At 43.7% G+C, this 27518-nt stretch overlaps 1 protein-coding gene across 1 annotated transcript in view; it reads left to right on the top strand.

Annotated features, from left to right (window-relative positions):
- Positions 1 to 27518, top strand: part of RELB (RELB proto-oncogene, NF-kB subunit) — an 85844-nt gene that overhangs the window by 28883 nt on the left and 29443 nt on the right. Inside the window, 6 exon segments of the mRNA XM_088454326.1 lie at positions 2347 to 2642; positions 6698 to 6858; positions 21757 to 21848; positions 23492 to 23623; positions 23713 to 23786; positions 23788 to 23818. Of these exon segments, the coding sequence (XP_088310452.1) occupies positions 2347 to 2642; positions 6698 to 6858; positions 21757 to 21848; positions 23492 to 23623; positions 23713 to 23786; positions 23788 to 23818 (786 nt within the window).

Below are 27518 nucleotides of genomic sequence, written 5' to 3'. Positions count from 1 at the left end.
GAATATGCTGCAAAATTTTAATGATAAATGGGCCACAGAATCCTCTCTTTGGACGTTCTAATCTCCAAAATCAGATCCTTGGGAATTTAAAGTGGGCCTGGAATTTTTTTTTAGAAGTGGCCTCATGTGGGAGGGACCAAAAACAATGGGTGGGCTAACACAAAAGTAGGTGGTATTAGCACACGATTAGTAGTCAAGGCTAAAGCAACATGCATTAGTATGTGGAATTACAGCATCACAAGGGGGAGCATATAACAGCATGCAGAACTAACACACAAAACAAGGCTATAAATTATTGTGCTAAACCCCCAAGTATGTCATTAATGTAAAGGTCAGATTGTATGCTGTGCTCCATTTTGTTGTGGCTCCAGGGTATCGACATTTAAAATACTCCCTGGACCTAGGACGGAACATCTTACAGGGGAATTGTTTCCTCTGTGAGTAACAAGTAGATATAAATTATTAGGAGCACGTCCACTGAATTATGGGCTATGCAGGGTTGTGCCTAAGTGTACATATGCATGTATATTCAGGAGGATCTATTGTACCATGGATACGGCTGGTGCAAGTGCGCACTGAAAATAATGACGGCTATGAAGCTAAGTGCACGGATTGTGGCAGTCTGGTCGCAATGATGCATAGAGTACAACTCAGTGTGAGGGCAAATATCTGTATTTAGTTGTAAACACGTAATGCGTGAGCTATTATCGCCAACTTGCATTGCTCTCTGCGTCAGCCCCATTGTGAATAAACAATTCAGTGCAGTGAAAGAACAAAGAGGCTGTGTATCCCATTAAGAATGACACGTCTTCTGACCTATGCGTAAACATCTTGCCTGTACGCTCCGTGACCCCTCACAAACAAATGGCAGGTCTCCGAGTCTCTTCTCCCTTTTGCCCAATTATATATCAGACCCTATTCTGTTCTCCTTTCCTAAGTGCCAAGTGCAGACCATACACCTACCTAATTATGCCTTACCTCACTAATATCCACTAGTTTGGGAAACCACCAGACGCCATTCTCACTATTCTGCCCTACTATTATTTATATACACAACACTGTACAGAGAATATATTCACATGCACAAGCAAAAGGAGCCACACTGTAATCACAAAGATGTGGAAGTGGATTTCCCATGTCATAAATAATCCTAAAGTGTCCTAAAAGGCTGCTTCACAAACATTAGCCCAGAAATGGTTACAGCAAAACGTCACAATGTAAAAGATCCTGCTACAAATCAGGGATGTGCGGGCTTGGATTAGTTCAGATTTGACCGCCAATTTGGGATTTTCCCGCCAAAAATCGGGTCTCGGAAAGAGACAAAATGTCATCTTTCATGGACTTTTGTCCATGAAAGATGACGTTTTACCTCTTTCTGAGACCCGATTTTTTTGCGGGAAAAATCTGAACTTGGCGGGAAAATCCGAACTAATCCGAGCCCGCACAGCCTTACTACAAATATGATAGAAAATGACAACTAAACAAACATGTAGGCAGGAAAGTACTGACACACAGTTGCACACATGACAGGCATGACACGGATGTCTTAATAAAATATTTATTTTCAATACCACTCATGCACAGTTCTGTCTGTCTTTCTGTGTGAGCCCAGCAAGCTTATACTATAATTTGATGCCTGGCACAGGTACAAAAAAAATACAGTTGTCCAAAGTTACTCAGGGCCTTAATGATGCTTCTAATGCTGTAGCTGTTGCCTGCACGGCTACTACCTTTAGACTTTATTTAGGTAATGGCCGAGGACCGCCCTGAGTGAGCTACACCCCCAGCTTCAGCAGGGGTGGTGGAGCTGGTGATACAAAACTCAAGAGATTCTCTGTGGGCCGCTCTGCTTGAAGTTATGGCAGGCGCCACAGGGCTGCCTGTCATAAGTACAGCACTACTGGGAACGGGGCCGCGGCTTGTCTCCGGTAATTACGGCCGGGGCAGGGCAGCGGCCTCTACATATTTAAAAGAAAAAATGTCAGCCGGCCGACAGCGGCCCCACAGGTGTCGGCTCACCGGGAAGCCTCCTGGTGAGGTCATTGGCCAATCCGCCCCTGCTTGGGAGAAGGATGGTCTAATCACTGCAGATTGCACTTGGAGTGGGAGCTCTCAATGGAAATGGTCCTTCTTTGGTGAGAATGTCTTTGAAAGATGAGCAGGAACCTCCATCACGTGAAACAAACTTCCTAGTTTTAATTTACATGCAGTTATCCCTGTGTTGATTTTGGTGTATATACTTACATTTTAGATGTATACATATATGCAATTTTCTTTTATTTTGCCAGATTTGTTTTCCTCTTCTAACTTGCGTACTACTCTCTACTCTTTATTTTATTCTCGCAGAGGAAGTTTTTGATTACATCATCTCCGAGTCTCGCGACCCACAGACCAATGAGCCCCAATGGAAGCCTGAACCTCCCTTAATCAGCACAGTCACTGTTGCTCCATGGACGACCCCAGGGGAACCGCCAAACTCTAACTTTGTGTCCTATCTGGAGACACCACTACCAAAACTGGTGATTATAGAACAACCGAAGCAGCGGGGGATGCGATTTCGGTACAAGTGTGAGGGCAGGTCGGCAGGTAGTATCCTTGGAGAAAATAGTACGGAACATAACAAGACTCTTCCCGCTATTGAAGTGAGACCTTTTATTACTATTACTTTTTATAACATTATCATTGACTGTCACTGTGGGTTGGTGGTATAACGAGCATATCGGGAAATGCTTCTATTGGTTTAAATATAGCTTGTTATTTCCAGCATTAAAAATCATGTGCTATAAATACACAATACATTCTGAGTGTAATTGTGTAAGGGAGCTTTATGTATAAATAAAGTTACATTTGTATGGGGCCCTGCCAGTGGAGTCTGTGGTAATTTTAATGGCAAGTCCAAGACTTAGGGACCGTCCAAAAGTAGCACTGCAAAACTTGCTGAAGTTGGTTTTAAAAATATTATTCCTGCAACTCTTAATTAGGTAATGCAATGTCTGGACTGCGACAAGCATCATCTCCATAGGACTGGGTGGGGGAAGGGATGATTGTGATTGTGCTAAATGCGATGTTTGCTAGGTTGAAAAATTGTATCCACAGGTTTTGCATAGCTGGGCAATCCCCATCAGTATGGCCTCCGATGTTAGCGATTAAAGTGTCTGTGTACACAGTAGCAGCACTGGGGTCGGTGACACCCAGTGTGGCCAGTAAACTCCCTGCGTGCGCCTTTGGAAGCACGTCTGGAAAGTGGGCGTGACCTCTCTGGGAGTGCTTGTCCTCGCTGTACACTCCCCAGTTTCATCACTCTGAGGGCGTCCCCAGTACTCCCAGAGATGCCGGGCTGCCCCCACTGACTCTCCCTGCACTGCCGGCTCCTCCTTTAGTGATCGGGAGCCGGGTGCTGCACTGCGACATTAGTGTGCTGCGCTTGGTTCCGTCACTGAGGAGGAGCTGGCATTTTGTTGTCACTGGTATTTTGGTGTCGCCCCCTTGGAGGGTGACACCCGATGTGTTCCGCAAAGCCCTAGTTGATGCCAGTGTGTGTACGCAACAACACATTCATAAGACGGCGCATCTTCGTGCATCTGAATAGCACATGTCCAATACACTTCTGGTACAGTGCGCCTCAATCGCAACTGTACTGTTGTGCACGCCTGCGCCATATGAGTTTTTGCTCAGTAGCAAGAACGCTCTGAACTCCGTGAACATCGGCATTATCTGCAATTCAGAATCAGGCCCATAGGTAGAGTCGGTTTATTTAATGAAATTGGTATGGTACAAGCATTTGGATATATACGGTGGGTAATTAGTGAAAATCTGTTGCTATTGGTCCTCTGAGATATAGCGTTATGAAGATCGATTTCCCATTTACTGTGATAACGGGGCTGTGGAGCTGATTCAGACCCACTCGCTAGATGCTTTCGCTCGCTCCCAGCGTATGCAAATCTAACGCACGCCCAGCAAGGTAGGCGATTGTATGGCAAGGCATTAGCACACCCACTATATCTTGGCGTGCGATCACTTTGTGTATGCAGATGCCCACTAGCCATTCATAAGACACCCACCTGCGCACGTCATCTCCTGGAAGTGCATGAAAACATTGGTTCATCGAGCACCATCGGATGTGCTCGCAGTGCTTGAGGTTGACTATACCTTGTTGCAAGCACAGCGATCCCTTCAGTGTGTAATACAACCAGGTGACGTGTACAATGACGCTGCCTGTTAATTATGCACGCCTCTGAAACGGCGTTGAAACACTCGGGCACGCCTGCGTTCGTACCTCCACCCCCCGTTTCTAGTGGCCTGCCCCTGTTACCACCCACAAACGGCTTATCCTGTCACTCATTCAACTGGGCTGTCTATGCTGGGCGAGCGAGTGCTTCCCGATCTTTCGCAGAGGTTCGCGCATGTGCATTGTGAGACATACGCACGCGCAGATTGCAAATATTGGCCAGCTACGAGCGATCGTATCCTAGCGAGCAGGTCTGAATCAGCTCCTCTGTCCGATGGTGGCATGTTCTCACACCAGAACCTTATCACTCCTTTGCTGTCTCTTTCTGTGAGTCTTGTAAGGAAGGGCTTTGGGGGAGGCGTAAGGTACCTACTGCAGCGCTGATTTAATAAAATCACTACAGACTGCAGTCATTTCAGCTAACATGACATCGATGGCCCTGTCCCTGTGTTTGAATCCACCTGTCCCCATAGTGGATATTCTCTATGGCAGTGGTTCTCAAACTCGGTCCTCAGGACTCCACACCGGTCACATTTTCCAGGTGCACAGGTGTATTCATTACTCACTGACACATTTTAAAAGATCCACAGGTGGAGCTAATTATTTCACTTGTGATTCTGCGAGGAGACATGGAAAACATGCACTGTTTGGGGTCCTGAGGGCAGAGTTTGAGAAGCTGTGCTCTATGCTTGATATTCACTGACACGGCCGATGTTTTTTCCTCTGTGCATGCATCTGAGTCGCTCCGCGCCTGCGTCCCGATTTTCAGCCGCAGATTAAATGTAGACACACTTTAGCAGAAATGTGAGGGGCGTTTCTGGGGGGTAACAGGGGGGTGGCTAAAATGAGGCACAGAAATGCTGCGTCTTATGGGCGTGTTGGTGAAAACTGTTGCGTACAAAGACGCTAAACCACTCACATAGGAGGCCATACTTGGACGGAGATACTGCATCTTGCCGCATATGCAGCATGGCTGCCCGATCTGCATCGATGCTTACGCTGTTGTACGTCCCCGGACAGGTATGAGAAGGCAGCAGCGGGTGTCCCTATGCTCGGCTGTGCTTTGGAAGGTATTATCATATTTTAGTAACTGCGATCCGTGAGAGAATGCAGCTACGATTGCATTACCATCAGTCTCTGACTGAGGGCCTGATTCAGAGCCGCTCGTAAGCGGCTGCTCATTCGCTCCGAGCGATGTTCGCACAACTGCGCATGCGTATGGGTTGTAATACGCATGCGCGAACCAGTCATTGTGGTCGGAAATTGTGTGCTCGCAAAATAGCGAATTCCTGCTAATTTGAGTGACAGAATGAGGCGTTTTTGGGTGGTAACAGGGGAAGGTGCTTGAAAACGGGGAGTGGAGATCCGAACGCAGGCGTGCCAAACGGTCAAAACGGGCGTTTTAAGGGTGTGCATAATTAACAAAGCAGCGTCATCGACCACGTCACTTGGTTGTCTTTTAGCCTGAACTGCTCGCATGATTGCGGTAGGAAAATCCAACCACAAGCACTGCAAGCAGTTCATACGCCTTTCGATGTACTCGATTAATTAATAAATAGCGGAGATGACGTAGGATGCGAGCAGCCAGGGGGCGTCTTTTAAAAAATAGCGAGCGCATGTTTCGTTCGCTCGTTCAGAAATAGAGGCGTCAACAGACCGCAAAGAGCGAGCGCTCTATTTAAATATCCGGCTCCTTTTTCTGAATGAGCGAGCGCAAATAGCGTCCGGCTCTGAATCAGGCCCTGAGGCCTTGTGTCTGTTCTTTTAGAGAACCAACTCCCTCCTGACCTTATAAAGGTGCTGAACCTTAAGAATAAATTGAGTAAGGATAAGTACCTGGGTAATCGCAGGGGTCCCATATAGCATTAGTAACTGGGCATAGGGATAATTTTATTGAAAAGTATTTCCGGGGTTAAATTTACTACTAAATTTAGTGCGAGTTTACAAAAGTGGAGGTAGTGCCAATAGCAACCAATTAGATTCGGGCTTTCATTTATCTGGCACCATCTTGAAAATGATAGGTAGAATTTGATTGGTTGCTACGGGGAACAACTCCAGTATTGTAATTTGGCACTTTAGTAAATCTACCCCTTGAATTATCCTTTTGCCTGCAAAAATGTTATAAGAGCAGGTTGATAATTGTTTTATTAATGTCCATGATAAGAATTGGCACTTTACAACGAGACATTTCTCTGCATACAGTGCCGTGACCAATTTGTGTTTCAGTTGTAATTGCTCTTTATGGCCCTGCACACCTGTAATATGGCATGGGAGCGTGTGGTGGGTCACAGTGTTCCCAGTCACATTTTCAGCTTGTATATTGATAGCATGCAATGTCCTTAAGGTTAATGAAAGAGAGATAGTTAGGATTGTATTGTTATGGACGTGTGTACAGCCTAACCTCTCACGGAAAGTACCTGAAATTCTCAGTTATCACAGCATTATCACACCTGTCATTATTGCTTGCAGCTAGTAAACGCTGAGGGCCTCCATGACGTCCATGTCAGCGTGTGTCTTGTGTGGAAGGATCCCCCTTACCGCATCCACCCGCACGGCCTTGTGGGTAAGGACTGTCACGATGGCATTTGCGAAATCACACTGCATCCAGATGAAGGGCAGACCCAGCACAGGTAAGAATGAACAGTAATGACACAGATGTACACATTACGTACAGTCCATAAATAAATGTGGTGCGTACAGTATCTGCCCTCACTCCCTCACCAAGTCTGACTTACTGCTCCTAGCGTGCACTGAAAACGCACCTGATCATTAAAGCTGTGTCTCCCAGACTTTTCTGAATTACAGCTTCCTAGAGTATCAGAAATTCAGACAAAAATGTTAATTGTGCTTATACTGTATGTTATCCTTAGGCTCAGTTATGTGGTGGTGCACTGGGCTGCCCTTCTGTTTGTCCACATACTTTATGATTTTCAATCATCAGCACTGGTTTTGCCCATCACATGGACCATAAATTATTTGGTTTGGTCATGGACCTTTAACCGATGGCACCCCTGCAAGTGCCCTGCAGAACCCCAGGGTGCTATGGCACACAGTTTAGGAACCGCGGCATTGAAACCTACCCCTTAGTATTTGACTTCTCAGGGGCAGTACCTGCTTTCCTCTTGTTCTCTCCCTAGCTCTATCCATGCCACCTGTGCCCCTTGTTTTTGGCCTACAAGTCCGTTCAGCGATTCTGATTCTGTACACTCACCCTTACCTTGTGTACAGACCCTGCCTCCCTCCCTAGGACTTAACAGTGCTTCCAAGTAATACCGCTTTTACACTTAAATCCCGGGTCGGCGCCGTTTACACTGAACCCGGGTCAGCTCTGTTAAAACCTATGGGAGTGTAGGCAGTTTTGTGGTAAGATGATAAAGACTGCAGGAAAAACATATTTTTATAAGACAGGGGCCTATTTATTAAGCTGATGTTCAGGTGAGTCAGCCTGCGAGTCTGCGGTTCAAGCTGCAAGATAGGTGGGTCTGTAACCAGTGGCTGCTGCAGAGATGGCTGGTGAGGGCTGTCTGTTCTCTCTGCAGGGCTCTTGTACTACAAGTGGCTGCAGTGATGGCTGGTGAGGGCACTCTGTGCTCAATCTGCTGCTGCGATGGCTGCATGTGCTGTCTCTGCGGGGCACTGACTGATGACATCATCGGCCAGTGCTCCAGGAGCTCCAATCACAGTCTTTCTTCATTACCCGGGTCAAATAGCCCAGGTCACGATCATTTCCACTACCTCAGTACCCGGGACCTGCCCGTGTCCAACCTTGCTCGATTCCCGGGCAGGAATGCCGGGTCAATTGACCCGGGTTATTTTTTTGGAGCCTTTTCCATTATGACCTGGCAATAACCTGGGTTTTTGCTCTGGTGTAAAAGAAGTATTAGTGAGTTGCCCTACCCACACCTTATGTCCTCGTCCTACCTACACTTACTTTACTGTACTTATGATATATCAAGTTATATGTATATTCCTTGTAAGTAATAACTTTGTGGTGCCTTAAAGGAAAACTAGGATTTTGGTACTTAACGATAAATCCCTTTCTCAGATTCCATAGGGGACACTGGAGTAAATACAATCTAGTATAGAAGGGTGATGATTGGAGCCTGGCACTTTAAATTTCTTTAGAAGTCAAGTTGGCTCCTCCCCCTCTATACTCCACCCGATCTCAGTTAAGATTAACCAAGCCCGAGTGGAGACGGAGACCATAGACAACAAAGGAAGGAGAGACAAGGAGAAGGAGGAAACAACCATGAAGGTCCAAGACTGAGAACAGCTAACAAAAAACGACCATGACCACTGTAGACAAACAAGATGCAGTAGAAAAAACTCGGCAAGTACACTGCAGCAAGGAGCAGGGCTGGGAGGGCCTACAGTGTCCCCTATGGAATCAGAGAAAGGGATTTAGCGGTAAGTACCAAAATCCTATTTTCTCCTTCATCCACTAGGGGGCACTGGAGAATATACGAATGGGGACGTCCCAAAGCTGACCTCCCGGGTGGGAAGGTGCTGGGAAAACTTGCAGAACCGTGCGACCCACCATAACTAGGGGTCGCCAGAGAACAAATGGCAGAACAGCACAAAGTATGAACTGTGAAGCAAACAGCTGTATGTCAAAGATAACAGGCAGAAGCGTTTTCGCGTGACCACCCCTAAAGACCCCACCAAATCACAAAGTGTATGAGAGAGCACCAACAAGGACCTGTTGGAACATAAAAGAATATGAGAACAAGACAGAAGACAACCTTACCCACAGCCGGAGATGGAGAAAAATCATATACAGCCAATTAAACAAGAACCACAAGGATGATCAACACGGAAAAAACAATCCTACTATTTGCACAAGACGCCGGCTTTTTGTAAAGCACAGCCCGGTTGCAATGGAAACAAAAGAAAGGCGAAATATTGGACAGAGCCCCAAGCCCTGACCCTGCCAAGTGAAGGCAAGAGCCAACTGCAGAACTGTCATCTATGACCCTACTTGAGGACCACTTAGTCTATGGCACAAACCCATCCGGTCGTAGCAATCAGATAGGTGTGAAAGTAGGAATACGCCACCAGTTCAAGATCTCGTAGGGCATTAGGAGTCATCAAGGTGATTGAACTCAAAGAATCACTGCAGAAGGTTTGTAGATCAGGTAGCAAGGCAACTGATGCTGAAAAAATAGACGGAAAAGGCAGCAACCTGCCTCCACAGCGAGCACAAACGAAGACCAGCATCCACTCCCGTCTGGAGTAACAAGAAAACCAGGACAGCCGGAAGGCGTAGTTGAGGAAAACATAACGTATACACCAAGCGACAGAAAACTTTCAAGATGGCAGAGTGCCATCAGCAACGGCTACCTGGCCCAAAGCACATTAGAAATAACGGATTCCTGGACACCCTAGTGGCTCAGGATCACGGTTACAACAGCCATGCAATAGTGCAAGGAACCAAATTGAAAACTGCTGAAGAAGTTCCAGCCAATGTGGTAATGGCCACGAGTCGCTTGCAAGAAACTAACGAATATCCGAGTATCACAGTCTGCATGGCCAAGTCAGAGTCACCAGGACGACTGTTGTGGAGTTGCCCTAGACAGGTCTGAGAGCCCATGCCCCGGGCCTCCGGGAGAGGAAGCAAGAAGCACATGTGCTTCAAAAAGAAGTAATGACACCTGTACCCAGAGGAAACCAAGAAGTGGACTAAGGAACCTGTCAAGGCCAAAGAACAACAAAGGCAGGTAGCTATAGGGCATGTTCCACCAGAGACATGTATCTGGAGACACCAAACTGGAGGGCAATTGAGGCATAGGAAGAAAACGGAACGACCCATTGTGTGGTAAATACAATGTATAGCAACCCAGGAGAGCATAGCCAGTATAGATATCAAAACCTATTCCAATTTCATCCTAATGATGAAAAAGGAACAGACAAAAAACAACAACTCCACCACCGTGAAGCAGAACTTTGCATTCAGAAGAGAGTACTAATGCTCTTCTACATGGTTGAATTCTTTTCCGAAATAGTCAGCCTCCCAACGCGTTTCGTCAACCTATGACTTCATCAAGGGGAATGAAGTCATAGGTTGACAAAACGCGTTGGTAGGCTGACTATACATCTCCATGAACTCTTCAATCTCTTTTTTACCTAAAAGATAAGTATATTGCAGTTTTTTTTTCCTCCTTTTTATCCTCCTAACTATATTACTCTTTGTTATGGTTTTATGTACATTGTCTATGTTTTTTTATTACTGTAGGTGTCATGTTTATGAATGAAACTATATATATTTTTTATTAATTATGAATCACCTTTATATATATATATGTGTATGTGTATATGTGTGCATATATACATATATATATGAGTGTGTGTGTGTGTATATATATCTATATATATATATATATATACATGTATAAGTGTGTGTATATATCTATATATATATATATGTATGTCTATATATATATATATATATATATATATATGTATGTCTATATATATATATATATATATATATTTATATATATATGTGTGTGAATGTCATATATATATATATATTTATATATATATATATATGTGTATATATATATATATATATATATACATACATACATATACTGACAGGGTGAAAAGCCACAGATTGTGGCAATGCACAGAGCATCACTCCAGGATTTTGCAAACAGAATATGCTTTACTTCAACGTTTCAAGGCTTTCTCAGCCCCGTCGTCAGGTATTCCTTACGACGGGGCTGAGAAAGCAACCTTATGGTGAAGCTAGAGGAGGAGGAGGAAGAGGGTGACGATGGCGAACTGTGGAAAATGGCAGAGAGCTGTGTACCCAGACTGATGGCACAAATAGATGTGAGCGAGGCAGATAGCTCGCCTGAAAGTGTTTTAGCTTCACCAGAGTGGTTGAAGCTAAGGGGGGAGGAGTGTGACAGGGTCAGCATAATTCCACATGAAGTAAATGTGGAATATCCAGATCTCCCAGGTTTGGCAGAGCAAAGGCATTAGGATTGTGTAAATGTCCAGTTCAGGTGTTGCCTCAATCAGTAAAGAAACCAACACAGTGCTGTGCTCCCTCAATCAAGGATCATTAGTGGATTCACAGCTGCTGACATACAGAGGAAACTGTCACAAGTCCTCTCAAAAAGACCAACAAGAAATATATATACAGTATATATGTCTGCGCTTGTGTCCACTTATTGCACATAAAAAACTCCAGAGCTATCAATCTAAAGTTTTATTGATACCAAAAAATATACACATTTTAAATAGAGCTGCAGTTCCTAGGTTTAGAAATATAAATTTGACTGATAAGCAAATAAGATTATTCATCAGCGCACCAATGTATAGCAAGAGATTATATATATTAATAGCCTTAGTTGACAAAGTTGTTCTCAACCTAGTGATCATTTTATTTTAGGATTTTCCTTGTTTTTTGTATACCTTCATTGGGTGTTAAAATATGCCTCTTAATTGTTGTAAGGAAAGGATCAGTAGAAGACAAAATTATTTTAATGATCCGGTTTGTGGCAATAATGCTGATGAAAATGAGGATCTTTTTAGGTAATTTTTTAAATTAGAGGATTTGTTGAAAACTGAAACTCAACGTTGGTTGGATATGTGCATGTTACATAAATCTATTTCCAACAATATTGTCCCTAGAGAATTAAGAGTGTTTAAGCATTCTTCATTTTAAGATGATTAAAATTTTGGTGATAAATGGGATTCTATATTAGAGCAATGCTCAGTGTCTCTAATGAAACTCTTGATTGAATACAGGGATTTGAAAATTAAAGAGACCATTGAGGAGATTGAGAAAGAAAGAATTTTGCTGGAAACATAAAGATCATATAGAGAGAGAGATTCACTAGTTAATCAAAGGGTAGAGAAATGTGAAAGAGAAATTATTGATAGGAAAAATGCAAAATACGTTAGAGACCAAAGGGATTATCAAAATAACAAGGTTAGAACCTATAATAAAAATAACACCAATTACAACACGAGGAGAGATAGGAGTCGTCCATTTAGAGATAGATGAGCCTCCTTTTAGGAAACGAATAGGATCCTCCAATGATTATAAAAAATGTGATAATGTAACAAATTCTAAAAAGGGTAATAGGGGAATTTCATCTAACCCCTCCTCCTTTAACCCCCTGAGGTAGTCAGATCAAGAACTAATCAGACCAATAGAGGGAGACAACCGTTTTTTCAATCCAACAAAGTGAGGGATTACAATTACAGACCAACACCAAAGGTACTGTTACACAACAGATACACCCCGCTACAAATATACACTCCAAAAAGAAGTTCAGATATAGAGGTACACGAGGAGGACGAATGGTTTCAAAAGAAAAAAAATCCAAGAAACCGGTTAAATTAATAGCTAATAGAGGTCTTTTCAACTGCTTATGAGAGGTCTTAATTTCACCCCTCCCTCTAAACCTAACGTTTTTGATTTTTTTTGTCGAATTAAATCGATTCATACGGAGCATGTGTCGTAAAAGATACTTTGCTATGAAAAACTTAGAGATCCAAAATTGAAGCCTTTCCAATCATTTTAGATGAAAATGATGAAGAGGCCTTGTTAACTTTGGAGTCTTTGATAGATGAACAAGTTGGGACGCATAAGGGAGTCAAGTAATTTGATATTAGGAAACCAAGTAATCACTCAAAATTCATGAAGAAGTCACAATTTTTTCCGGTACAATCTAAAACTTGATGTATAGACACTTTTTATAAACAACTCTTGATGAATTCAGAGTCGTGTGTAAAAAAGAACAGGCGGTCTTTAAATATAAAAATAATCTGTTTTCAAATGAAATAGTAGCAATTAAGGAGTTAACCTCTGATTCTAAGATCATAATTAAGATGGCAGAGAAGGGGGGTGCTGTAGTAATACAAGACACTGAGGAATATCTGAGAGAAGCTATGCGGCAACTTTCAGATGAGAAATTGTATATGGTGCTCCAGACGGACCCTACCAAAAACTTTCATGCTGAATTGAGAAACCTTTTGGATGATGCTCATAGTGGTGGGATAATATCCAAAAAAGAATTAGAATTTTTGTTTCCCTCACAATCGGTCACTTCCACGTATTACCACTTGCCCAAAATTCACAAAACCTTGCACAATCCACCGGGTCGCCCTATTATTTCTGGTGTAAGTTCCCTCACTGCCAATTTATCCTTTTACATTGATCACGTTTTGCAACCTCACACTGTTACCCTTAGATCGCATCTGAAAGATACGACTGATTTATTGAATTCCATTTCCACCATCAAATGGTTGCCTCATTATAAATTTCTGACATGTGATGTCAGTGCCCTGTATACCAACATTCCCCCTGAAGGAGGGATCAGATTAGTTGAATCATATCTATTGACTGATGATGCGATGGAAAAGGGACAGTGTGATTTTCTTTTGGCATCTATTCATTTTATTTTGACTCACAACATTTTTATTTTTGACCACATCCACTATTTACAGCGCACGGGAACGGCGATGGGGACCAGGTTTGCCCAGAGTTTTGTGAATTTATACATGAGCTGCCTGGAAGAGCAGTTGATTTGGGGGGGACGTTTTGGCGCGAACGTGGTCCTATATAGATGTTTTATAGATCATTTGTTTTTTGTTTGGGATGGTGATGATGATTCCATACTAGAATTTTTGAGTTGTTTGAATCACAATGATTATAACCTCACTTTCACAAGCACTTTTCACTCTTCCACCATCACATTTTTGGATATTCGGCTCACTATTGTGGATGATGTCATCCAGACCAGCACTCATCATAAGGAAGTTGATACAAATAATTACATCGATTATACAAGCAACCATAATAAAAAGTGGCTGGACAATATTTCTTCAGGCCAATCAGGCGTTTACGCCGAAATTGTTCATCCAAAGATATGTTTTCAAAGCAAGCTGCACATCTTTTTGATGTTTTCAAGGGAAAAACTACCCTCAATCTCTCTTAAAAGGCTCTCTCAAATCAATTGAGGAGTTTACCGGAATGTTCTTTTCGACTCCTCAAATAAACAAAAATCTAAATTTAATTTGGACAAATCTAGTGTTTTCATTTCCAAATACAATAGTTGTTCTCACCAAATTCAATTTTTTTTTTAGTAGGAACTATAAAACTCTACTCTCTGATCCTCTTTTGAAGAATGAATTGAACGTTAAACAGACAATATTTTTTTTAAAAAAAGTATGTGTTAGCTCCAAGTTTCTTTAAAAGACAAAAGAAGATAGAATTGTAATCTAAGAAGTCAGATTGGCCCTCTAGGACTATAGGCTGTTTTAAATGTGCTCAGATACATTGTATAACCTGTAATTACATCCAGAATAGGACTTTGTCGATTTCTTCGAAATACACTGAAATTAATTATCCTATTAAGTCCTTTATTAACTGCAACAGTATCTATGTTATTTATGTGTTAGAGTGTCCTTGCAAATTACAATATATAGGGCGAACTACAAGATCTTTAAAAACTAGGTTCCTAGAACACCGTAGGAACATTATAAATGGTCTCGATAAACAGTGTTTCTAGACACTTTAAATTTGAACATTCGGGGGACCTGAAAGGTCTTATAGTAATAGGTATTGCATTTATTCCCCCCACTTTAAGAGGGGGGGATAGATATCGCAAGCTGTGCATCCGAGAAGCTTTTTGGATGCATGCTTTGCGTACTTTGTACCCAGAAGGGTTAAACGAGACAGTAGAATTAGATTTTTAGCCTTAGTCTGAATCTGGCAATTCTGACATTAGAATGTGGGTGATTAGGGACAATTCTTATTTTTCTTTTTTCATTATATATATTTAATATAATACATTTTTGTATATTTCAACTCAGTCTAATTTACATACATATTCATTATTTTTCTTCATATATTTATTCTTCAGTTTTTTCTAATTTATATTTTTTTTATATATAGATCCATCATCTTTTTGTACATTTATTTGTATATCCATGTTTATTATGTCTATGTATGTGGATTTAATTTATATACACACTATATATTTTATACATACATCCATGTGTGTATGTTTTTTTATATTATTTTTATTTATTTAGATTTACACCCAATGAAGGATTAATGCATTTATAATTGTACGATTTATGTGGTAGAAAAGGTAAATTATTTATGTGTAATAATTGTATTATGACCCTTGCAAAAACTAGATACAATGATATATTTGCATGTAATTGCAAGCAACTCCTAGAGCTGTTTGTTATATGCTTGCTGTTTAGTAAGTTTGAACATAATTAATGATCAATAGAGAACAGATGATGTATCAATGTTCTGATTGGTTACAAACCACATAATGGCCATTACAGCCTTTTGATAAAACCCCTGTGAGGGGAGAAACGCATCAATGGAAAACACTTTGATCTGCATTTGTTCCTGGGACTTCAACAACACTGCACAGTGAATATCTGTATAGCCGCAGTAAACCACTTCACCACGACACTCCCTGTCCTACCCGTGTCTGGGAAGCAGCTGCAACATCCTGACCCCCTGTTGGTTGTATCAACGGCGAGCAGCATTTCAGCTTGTGGAATCAGCTTCACCACTATGTGAGTACTGCTGGAGGGATACCACGCTGTGCCATTCTCAGCCACCACAGAGGATACACTGTGAATCAACTAGTGTTCATTGCTATTATCAACACTCCGGGATTTCTGGACCATTACTGTTTGGCAGACGGGGGAGCGGTGAGTGCTATGAGGATATGAGACACTTTATGCCGGCTTTTCCCTTAGAGATCGGGAGGTGAAATTATCACCGTTATATGTGGATTGTAACACTCCAATATAAAAGACTGTTTATAGACATTTCTATTACATTCAGCAGGATTTCAATTATCTGTGCGCATGTTATATTTATAACACCTTTGTCAACTGGGACTATTAATATACTGTATATAATCTCTTGCTATACATTGCTGCACTAATGAATAATCTTATTTGCTGATCAGTCAAATTTATATTTCTAAACCTAGGAACTGCAGTTTTATTTTAATTGTATATTTTTTGGTATCAATAAAAATTTAGATTGATAGCTCTGGAGTTGTTTTTAGTGCAATAAGTGGACACAAGCGCAGACTATATATATATTTCTTGTTGCCTCAATCAGTGCCTGGAAAGGCAGCTGATTACAGACGCCTGTGAGAAGTTGGTTTAAGAACTGCGGAGGCACTGGGGAAACTGAGCCGGACGGGGGAAATAGTCACCCAGTTTATATGCCTCGGGGTGACTAGTGTTAGGGTTCCTGGACCTGTGAGTCCACTTAAGAAATATTGCTGTATTGGAAGACTGTGTATGACATCTTGCCTGATAACCTGGCATATCCCGTGTACCTGCCTGTGGTGAGCCATAAAAGCTACTGATGGATTTCATCCTGTCTATGTGATTCTTGTCACAATATAAATAAATATATACATATATATATATATATATATATATAGCAGATACAGGAACTGAAACCCAGGATTGTCTGACCTGTAAGGGTCAGGGGGTAGCATTTATGTATAAGGAAATTTGAATGTAGAAAAGCTCGTAGTGAAGAGCCAAAGTAGTATGAAAGGATGTACCCAATAGGGACAGATGTCTGCTAATACAGCTGTTAAGGTGCTATGTCAGGTCGCGCAGTGGACCCATTATTCTACTAAAGATATTTAGGAGTGCCTGCCTAGGAATGCGTAGCAAGCCCTTTACTTGCGAATGGCCAGGAGTTGCCTGGTCCCTTTGTAGGTTTTACTGACCCGTGTTCAACGTTGCAGACACAATCACCGTCATGCAAATAGAGTGATAATATATTCCGTAGGTGATCCCAATACTTCCCATCTGGGTCTTCTAGACTGGAGCTGCTGCAGTAGAAGATGCACCCTGTGTAAAGAAACTAGCAGAGCTGTTAGCAAAGACATGTATGGTCACACTAAGGGACTGAAGTCTATAACTTACAGAATCCAACAGTCTCACATGGGAGGAGAAAAGAACTACTAAACTAAAGGAAGTGGGTCAGGGGAGAGACCCAGCCAACCGCCCAGTAGCCGGAGAGTGTACTATTGGGGAAGTATCCATATATACATGTACATAGATATATACATACATACACAACAAGGTGGTTTACACTGACCATTCTGTTTTCTTAGAGATGTAGAGAGGTCAATCATTACTGTACAAAATTAATGCTGTCTCTCACTTACTAGAAGCAAAGCGTAACCATTGTTATGCGCTGCCAGTATCTTTGGTAACCACGGCCCTTACTTGATGGTGCGTAGTGCAGAAACTTCACGGTGTCTTGCCCCGCTCCGCCGGAGCAGGGGAGGCAGCGTCCGAGCCCCTGAGTGAGCTGTCAGAATGGCCTGGAGATTAAGGGGGTCTCCATCCATAACGGAAACCCACGGCACGGTCATCTGAGCGGGAGTGCGAGATGGTTAATGCACCGCTGCTAAGCTCCTGCCCGGCACCCGCTCTCCCACTTTAATGGCTGCTGGGTGCTTTTGTGTGTGGGTCCCCCCTCTAGCGAGTTCTTACTCCTGTACATAACTGGGCTCATGCCCCTCTTTATATATGGGCTCTGTGCCGCTGCTTTGTGTGGTATTTCCCATCACAACATGATTGTAAGTGACTTTCGTTCTTTAACAATTTATAACACTGGGGGACCCCAGGAACTCCTCCCGGGGCCCCGGCCGAGATGTCCCCCCTGGTCTCACTGACAAAAGACTCATCACAGCTCTATATTCGGGGTGACCATCAACCATCAATGGTTAGCAACCATGTTTACCGTCGGTGGCTGATCCCCGATGATGGGTGCCAGACCCGTTATGTGTATGTGCTGGCACCATCTGCATATGTGCATAGACAAACCTTCGATAGATCAGCCTCTGATGGTTTCTTACCAATGGTGTACCATCGATGGCCACCCCTACGCTATGTGTCACTGTGCCCCTCTTTCTCTGACAGTACAAATCACACAGAGCTTATCACTCCTCCCCACTCTTTACTGACTGATCACACACAGAGCACTGTATCACTACGCCTGCTGTCATAGGGAATGTTACATTTTTCACAGCGCAGGGGAATAGTTGCATGGATATCATTGATCTCCATAGAGAAAGGAATTTACAAAGCACATAGGCAGTGCTTACACTGGTCCTAAAGAAGTGGTGGAACTCACACTCCCCCCCCCCCCCTCGGCGTTTTTAAGAAAAGGGACAGCGCGTGCCGAAAAAAGGGTTGTGGTCTTTTTTTTAAAAAGGGGCATGGTTGCAAAATAGTATTCCCAATTCAAATGATGCCCCATAGTAGCACAATCTTGATACACCCCTGAATCACATTACACCACATAGTAGTGACCCTTATTCGTGTATGACACCCAGCAGTGCTCCTTTTACACAATGCCCACATTTGTGCCCCTATACACAATGCCCATAGTAGTAATGCCCCTAATACACATAATGCCCACAGCAGTAGTGCCCTTTACACATAATGCCCACAGAAGTAGTGCCCCTTATGCAATGCCCATTGTAGCAGTGCCCACAGTAGTGTTAGTGCCCCTTATTCAGTGCCCACGGTAGTGGTAGTGCCCCATATGCAGTGCCCCCAGTAGTGGTGCCCCTTATGCAGTTCCCCCAGTAGTGGTAGTGCCCCTTATGCAGTGCCCACAGTGGTAATGCCCCTTAATTTGTGCCCCTTATTCAGTGTCCACAGTAGTGGTAGTGACCCCAGTAGTGGTGCCCCTTATGCAGTTCCCCCAGTAGTGGTAGTGCCCCTTGTGCAGTGCCAACAATGGTAATGCCCCTTATGCAGTGCCAACAGCAGTGATAGTACCACTTATGTAGTGACCCCAGTATTGGTGTCCCCAGTAGTGGTGTCCCTTATGCAGTTCTCCAAGTAGTGGTGGTCCCCTTATGCAGTGCCCCCAGTAAAGGTAGTGCCCCTTATGCAGTGCCCACAGTGGTAGTGTCCCTTATTCAGTGCCCCCAGTAGTGGTTTCCCCTGTAGTAATGCCCCCTGTATAAGTGCCCCGAGAGCAGGGTTGGAAAACTGTGCTTTTAGTTTAAACCGTTTTTTTGTGTTTAAACCAGTTTTTTTTTCATACATTTTTAAATGAAAAAAAAAAAAAAAAGTATCTTGCTATGTATTAGAAACCTTGATCAATCACAGTTTAATGCTTTCTAACATTAACAAACCAAAGTTATTAGGGTTTGATATGATTTATTTGACATCTTTCAATAAAGCCAATTTTAGACTAAACATAATTAAAACATGTAAAAGCACTTTTCAGAGAAACACACAAACACAGAAAAGGAGTTAAACATTAGAACTGGAAATGTCACTGGCATTAAACATTTTGAATAAAAACACTGTTTCGAATCTTCAAATGAACTAAACTGAAAGAAGAAAAAATTCTTTCTACACTAGCTGAAGATGCTGAGCAGTCAGAAGTTGTTGGGAAATACATTGGGGTTAACTTTTTTCAATTGCACTTTTTTTTGCTCATCCACCATTCATAATATGATATTTGCAACACCACAGAGACTAAAGCTGCCCATCCACTAGAAGACAGGCAGAAGGCTGCACGATGACGACATTGTAATCGTGCAGTCGTTTGTCAGTCTGTGATGTGCCACAGTGAACAAGCAGTCATTCAGTGTAGGCACATCAATCATCTGCAAACATGCTGAACCTGATCTTATCATCAGATTGTCCAGCATGTTTGCCCGATGATAGATGTCTAAACGACCAGTGGGAGCGTGCATCGCTGGTCGTTTTAGACATTTTTGCAAATGATTTATGAACGATATCGTTATCGTTCAATCGCTCAACTTAATCGTCTAGTGGATGGGCACCTTTAGTCTTTCTTTCTAGCACGTCTTAATAGGATTGAAGGTTTTGAATTGAAATACAAAGGTAAACATGGAGATAAAACTATGAGGTGTTTCTCTGTTTTATGTGTTGGTTTTTACTCTTTTAAGATTAAGAATGTTAGCTGTGGGTTTTTTTCCTGCCCTATGGGATTGATGGGGGAGAAGTCTTAGCTTGATGCAAGAATGATTTAGCACCTCTCTTATCTGGTTCATCCTCCCTATATCTTTGTAGTGTGTGTGATTTACTGCATTGGTTCAGCTTACTCAGATAAAGACCACAAGCAACAAGAATGTGGAATAATACCAGTCACAGCATTGTGCCTGTAGTCACAGCATAATAAAAAAAACCAGAGTGGTTTTTAAAAAAAAAAATAAACATTTGGTTTAAACAAGCTAACCCTGCCCGAGAGTAAATGCCCCCACTAGTAATGCCCCCAGTAGTAGTGCCCCTGAGTACATGCCCCCAGAAGTTATGCCCCCAATATAGAAGGCGCTTACACAAAAAAACCCCCAAAAAACAATACTTACCTTAAGCCCTGCTCCCTCGTCCGTCCGGCTGGCCGCTCCTTGGAACTATGGGAGAGACGTTATGATGTCTCTCCCTTAGTGCACTGCGGGAGCCGGAACCTGGAGCTCAGGTGTGAGCTCCAGCCTCCGGCTGGCGCTGCGGGGAGGGAGCCAGGCGCCCGCTGGTATCAAAATCTCAGCAGGCGCCCAGCAAATGGAGCCTCCCTGCGGCGTCGGGCTAATGTGGGTCGGAGAAGGCGGAACTGGTTCCGTCTCCAAATAGAAGTGACGGAACGCAGTTCCGCCACGTTCCAGCCTACTTTAACCCCTGCACATAGGCATGTTTTACTATGCCATGTCCCTGCTCTTACATCCACCTTTGTAAGTGATGTGAGTATTCGTCTTTCACACGGAAACAGTATAAACATGAGCCTTTGCCCCTGTCACACACGCAGCCCTGTCCTATCGTCTTTGGATACAGGTCACTGGTTCCCAAAAGTTCATCTCTCTCCCCTCCTGAAATTCATTGTTCTGCTGTGAACATTCTGACGACATGATTGACTACAACATTATCTGTCCCTGCCCACGTCAAATCCAGGCACGAACAGGAGATTATTATTATTATCATTTATTTATATGGCACCATAAATGTTCCGCAGCGCCTTACAAAGTACCTAAACAAGTTGTAGACAAGCAACTTATCACTGCTCATATCAGTGTAATGGTTTTTCACAGGTGTTTTTTGGTCACACCAGTGGCCTGACATTGCCTGTGTCACTGCAGCACATTTGACCATCATTAGGCTGTAGTCTTGCATGCTAAAAATCACTGCAGTTCCATACATACGTTCCATTACTGTGACGCTTTGTAGCTTGTGTGACACTAGCCATTCTGAAATATATGTTTACAAACTTTGCAGACTTCTGTTTTTGGGTCTAAATGTAATGTCAAGGAATACTGGCCTACATGCAGTCCCCATATGGAGGATGCTATTATTGTTTACAGAGGGCTCAATAGATACATATATATTATTGTAAATATTAATGGTAGTTTTTTTTGTGTGAATTAAGCTTACGTATTGCTCTTAACTTCATTTTATTTTTTAATTTTAGCTCTGTCTTGGTGAATCGGTCCCATTACCGCGTTTTATGTTTTTCCCTCCAGTTTTAGTAATCTGGGTATCCAGTGTATTCGGAAAAAGGAAATCGAGTCGTCAGTCAACGCAAGACTCAAGTTGGGAATAGACCCTTACAATGGTGAGCATTAACTACAAAGAGTCGCGGCATAGCTAGACTGCTGCCGTACTAAGGGTTATCTGCGCACTGCATAGAATGCTGGTCTGCACTGATTCCCATTGTCTGCAAGCTCAATACTTTCCATTATTATGAATCACACCTGCATTGATTGATTTGTGACACAGAACTAAGCTAGAGGGTGTGGCCTGCATCCAATTACATGTATGAGATGAGATTCATCTCTGCCACCTGGTGGTGAAGTAGTGAAGTCCTTTTGCAGGGAGCAATGACCTGTGCTGTGCACCGACTACCAAAACACTGAACCGCTCTCTAAATGCTCACTATCCCATTATCTCTTTTGATTATGGTCATCCTACCAAATAACAGTTTATTTTGGCATGTATGTGCAAAAGAAAGCGTGCTTGTTCATCTAAGCTATAGTTAGCGAGGGATGCATGTGATTAGCCCAACTGCTCCCACTTGACAGTGGACAGTGGCCCTGATTCAGAGCCGGACGCTCTGACAGAGCGCTCGCTCTGAATCAGGGCCGACCTTCTTCATTTGTAGAGTGGCCTCCTGGCCGCTCGTATAGCTGTGGATGACCACCCACAGCTATAGCGAGCGGCCAGGAAGATGGTCGCGATGGTCAAGACCATCGCGACCATCGGGCTTGCGACGAGACCCTTGTGGTAGGGTCTCGTTGCCGCAAGCCCTGGAGTGCTTTTGGCTCTATCAGAGCCAAAAGCACTCCCACTGACATCACTTGTGATGTCAGTGGGGCACGGTAGGCGTTCCCATGGGAACGCCTCCGTCTGGCCAGCCACACCCCCGGCACGCCCACCAAAGGGGGCGTGCTGTCACTCACCATCGACAGCATACCCCCTTTGTAGCGGGACCCATAGCGACGGCTTGCCCGTCGCTATCCGGGTCTCGCACATGCGCACTACGGAGCCGGTCCTTCGTGCGCATTGCGCACTTGGCCAACATCGACCCACTTGCGAGCGCTCATCAGGTCTGAATTAGGCCCAGTATTGCTTCCTGCTGGGAGAGATGTACTAAGACTTGGCGAGCGATAAAGTGGAGAGAAATAAAGTAAAAACCAACCGGCTCTGAACTGTCCCTGTACAGGCTGTGTTTGAAAAGTGACAGTTAGGAGCTGATTGGTTGGTACTTTATTTCTCTCCTTTTTATCACTTCCCAAGGCTTAGTACATCTCCCCCAATATCTTGGCTCACAAATCCATACATATAAAATTTGGTGACAGTGCAAAAGTGGGCATGTGACATCACTGAAGAACATTGCGCTGGGAGGTTCTACACTCTTGTACAGTTATAAAGTAGTATAGGTCAGTGGTTCCCACACTTTCTTGAATCACGACGACCTAGAGTATCAGCATTTTTATCACGGCAATCCCTAGGCTAAACGTTCTTATTGAGAAAGTCTGAAATAAATTTATTATAGTAAGTAAATTGTGTTACCTGTGATGCTTACGGCTAACCTGTAAAGCAGAGAACGGTTCATGGAATCTGTTATTTCCTGATCCACACAATTATCTTTGTTTTATCTATGTTTGGCCCTTTAAACAGCATGTAATATAGTTTACTTATTTGCAGTGAAAACCATGGTCATCCCTATACATTTTATAACCGATTCTTCCCCAACAGCCGGTAGGTGGCGGCACCACGAAGAGGTGGATCTAAATGTGGTCAGGCTTTGCTTCCAAGCTTGGTATATGTCATCAATGGGACAAAAGAACTGTATCAGCCCTGTGCTGTCGGAGCCAGTGTATGATAAGAGTAAGTCGCTATGGACACTTACTGAGTATGTTGTCTCAGTCTAAAATATTCTTCCTACCTTTCAATTATTTACATATATATTCCCTTAGAATCCACCAACACATCGGAGCTGAAGATCTGCCGTATGAATAAAGATTCTGGGCGTTGTGAAGGTGGAGATGAGACTTTACATATTGTGTGACAAAGTGCAGAAAGGTGAGAGGACAGTCAGTGGTTGCGATACAGGGAGCGAGTGCGTATTATGTGTGACACAGGGGAGAAAGGTGAGAGGACAGTCAGTGGTTGCGATACAGGGAGCGATGTGTATTATGTGTGACACAGGGGAGAAAGGTGAGAGGACAGTGACTGAGATACAGGGAGTGATGTGTATTATGTGTGACACAGGGGAGAAAGGTGAGAGGACAGTGACTGAGATACAGGGAGTGATGTGTATTATGTGTGACACAGGGGAGTAAGGTGAGAGGACAGTGACTGAGATACAGGGAGCGATGTGTATTATGTGTGACACAGAGGAGAAAGGTGAGAGGACAGTGACTGAGATACAGGGAGTGATGTGTATTCTGTGTGACAAGCGGGAGTAAGTGAGAGGACAGTGACTGAGATACGGGAGTGATGTGTATTATGTGTGACACAGGGGGAAAGGTGAGAGGACAGTGACTGAGATACAGGGAGTGATGTGTGTTATGTGTGACACAGAGGAGAGAGGTGAGAGGACAGTGACTGAGATACAGGGAGTGATGTGTATTCTGTGTGACACAGGGGAGAAAGGTGAGAGGACAGTGACTGAGATACAGGGAGTGATGTGTATTATGTGTGACACAGGGTAGAAAGGTGAGAGGACAGTGACTGAGATACAGGGAGTGATGTGTATTATGTGTGACACAGGGGAGTAAGGTAGAGAGGACAGTGACTGAGACGATACAGGGAGTGATGTGTATTATGTGTGACACAGAGGAGAGAGGTGAGAGGACAGTGACTGATATACAGGGAGTGATGTGTATTATGTGTGACACAGGGGAGTAAGGTGAGAGGACAGTGACTGAGATACAGGGAGTGATGTGTATTATGTGTGACACAGGGGAGTAAGGTGAGAGGACAGTTACTGAGGATACAGGGAGTGATGTCGTATTATGTGTGACACAGGGGAGAAAGGTGAGAGGACAGTGACTGATATACAGGGAGCGATGTGTATTATGTGTGACACAGAGGAGAAAGGTGAGAGGACAGTGACTGAGATACAGGGAGTGATGTGTATTATGTGTGACACAGAGGAGAGAGGTGAGAGGACAGTGACTGATATACAGGGAGTGATGTGTATTATGTGTGACACAGGGGAGTAAGGTGAGAGGACAGTGACTGAGATACAGGGGAGTGATGTGTATTATGTGTGACACAGAGGAGAAAAGTGAGAGGACAGTGACTGAGATACAGGGAGTGATGTGTATTATGTGTGACACAGGGGAGAAAGGTGAGAGGGACAGTGACTGAGATACAGGGAGTGATGTGTATTAAGTGTGACACAGGGGAGAAAGGTGAGAGGACAGTGACTGAGATACAGGTGTGATGTGTATTATGTGTGACACAGAGGACAAAGGTGACAGGACAGTGACTGAGATACAGGGAGTGATGTGTATTATGTGTGACACAGAGGAGAAAGGTGAGAGGACAGTGACTGAGATACAGGGAGTGATGTGTATTATGTGTGACACAGAGGAGAAAGGTGAGAGGACAGTGACTGATATACAGGGAGTGATGTGTATTATGTGTGACACAGAGGAGAAAAGTGAGAGGACAGTGACTGAGATACAGGGAGTGATGTGTATTATGTGTGACACAGGGGAGAGAGGTGAAAGGACAGTGACTGAGATACAGGGAGTGATGTGTATTATGTGTGACACAGAGGAGAAAGGTGAGAGGACAGTGACTGAGAGATACAGGGAGTGATGTGTATTATGTGTGACACAGGGGAGAAAGGTGAGAGGACAGTGACTGAGATCAGGGAGTGATGTGTATTATGTGTGACACAGAGAGAGAGGTGAGAGGACAGTGACTGAGATACAGGGAGTGATGTGTATTATGTGTGACACAGAGGAGAAAGCTGAGAGGACAGTGACTGAGATACAGGGAGTGATGTGTATTATGTGTGACACAGAGGAGTAAGGTGAGAGGACAGTGACTGAGATACAGGGAAGTGATGTGTATTATGTGTGGACACAGAGGAGAGAGGTGAGAGGACACGTGACTGAGATACAGGGAGTGATGTGTATTATGTGTGACACAGGGAGAGAGGTGAGAGGACAGTGACTGAGATAGAGGGAGTGATGTGTATTATGTGTGACACAGGGGAGAGAGGTGAGAGGACAGTGACTGAGATACAGGGAGTGATGTGTATTATGTGTGACACAGAGGAGAAAGGTGAGAGGACAGTGACTGAGATACAGGGAGTGATGTGTATTATGTGTGACACAGGGGAGAAAGGTGAGAGGACAGTGACTGAGATACAGGGAGTGATGTGTATTATGTGTGACACAGGGGAGTAAGGTGACAGGACAGTGACTGAGATACAGGGAGTGATGTGTATTATGTGTGACACAGAGGAGAAAGGTGAGAGGACAGTGACTGAGATACAGGAGAGTGATGTGTATTATGTGTGACACAGAGGAGAAAGCTGAGAGGACAGTGACTGAGATACAGGGTGTGATGTGTATTATGTGTGACACAGGGGAGTAAGGTGAGAGGCAGTGACTGAGATACAGGGAGTGATGTGTATTATGTGTGACACAGGGGAGAAAGGTGAGAGGACAGTGACTGAGATACAGGGAGTGATGTGTATTATGTGTGACACAGGGGAGAAAGCTGAGAGGACAGTGACTGAGATACAGGGTGTGATGTGTATTATGTGTGACACAGGGGAGTAAGGTGAGAGGCAGTGACTGAGATACAGGGAGTGATGTGTATTATGTGTGACACAGAGGAGAGAGGTGAGAGGACAGTGACTGAGATACAGGGAGTGATGTGTATTATGTGTGACACAGGGGAGAAAGCTGAGAGGACAGTGACTGAGATACAGGGTGTGATGTGTATTATGTGTGACACAGGGGAGTAAGGTGAGAGGACAGTGACTGAGATACAGGGAGTGATGTGTATTATGTGTGACACAGGGGAGTAAGGTGAGAGGACAGTGACTGAGATACAGGGAGTGATGTGTATTATGTGTGACACAGGGGAGTAAGGTGAGAGGACAGTGACTGAGATACAGGGAGTGATGTGTATTATGTGTGACACAGGGGAGTAAGGTGAGAGGACAGTGACTGAGATACAGGGAGTGATGTGTATTATGTGTGACACAGGGGAGAAAGGTGAGAGGACAGTGACTGAGATACAGGGAGTGATGTGTATTATGTGTGACACAGAGGAGAAAGGTGAGAGGACAGTGACTGAGATACAGGGAGTGATGTGTATTATGTGTGACACAGAGGAGAAAGGTGAGAGGACAGTGACTGAGATACAGGGAGTGATGTGTATTATGTGTGACACAGGGGAGTAAGGTGAGAGGACAGTGACTGAGATACAGGGAGTGATGTGTATTATGTGTGACACAGGGGAGTAAGGTGAGAGGACAGTGACTGAGATACAGGGGAGTGATGTGTATTATGTGTGACACAGAGGAGAAAGGTGAGAGGACAGTGACTGAGATACAGGGAGCGATGTGTATTATGTGTGACACAGAGGAGAAAGGTGAGAGGACAGTGACTGAGATACAGGGGGTGATGTGTATTATGTGTGACACAGGGGAGAGAGGTGAGAGGACAGTGACTGAGATACAGGGAGTGATGTGTATTATGTGTGACACAGAGGAGATAGGTGAGAGGACAGTGACTGATATACAGGGAGT

This window comes from Taudactylus pleione, unplaced genomic scaffold (assembly GCF_031769625.1).
Source record: "Taudactylus pleione unplaced genomic scaffold, aTauple2 ptg000612l, whole genome shotgun sequence".
Lineage (NCBI taxonomy): Eukaryota > Metazoa > Chordata > Amphibia > Anura > Myobatrachidae > Taudactylus > Taudactylus pleione.
The sequence above is the reverse complement of the archived record's forward strand: the minus strand, read 5'-3'. Positions and strand labels throughout refer to the sequence as shown.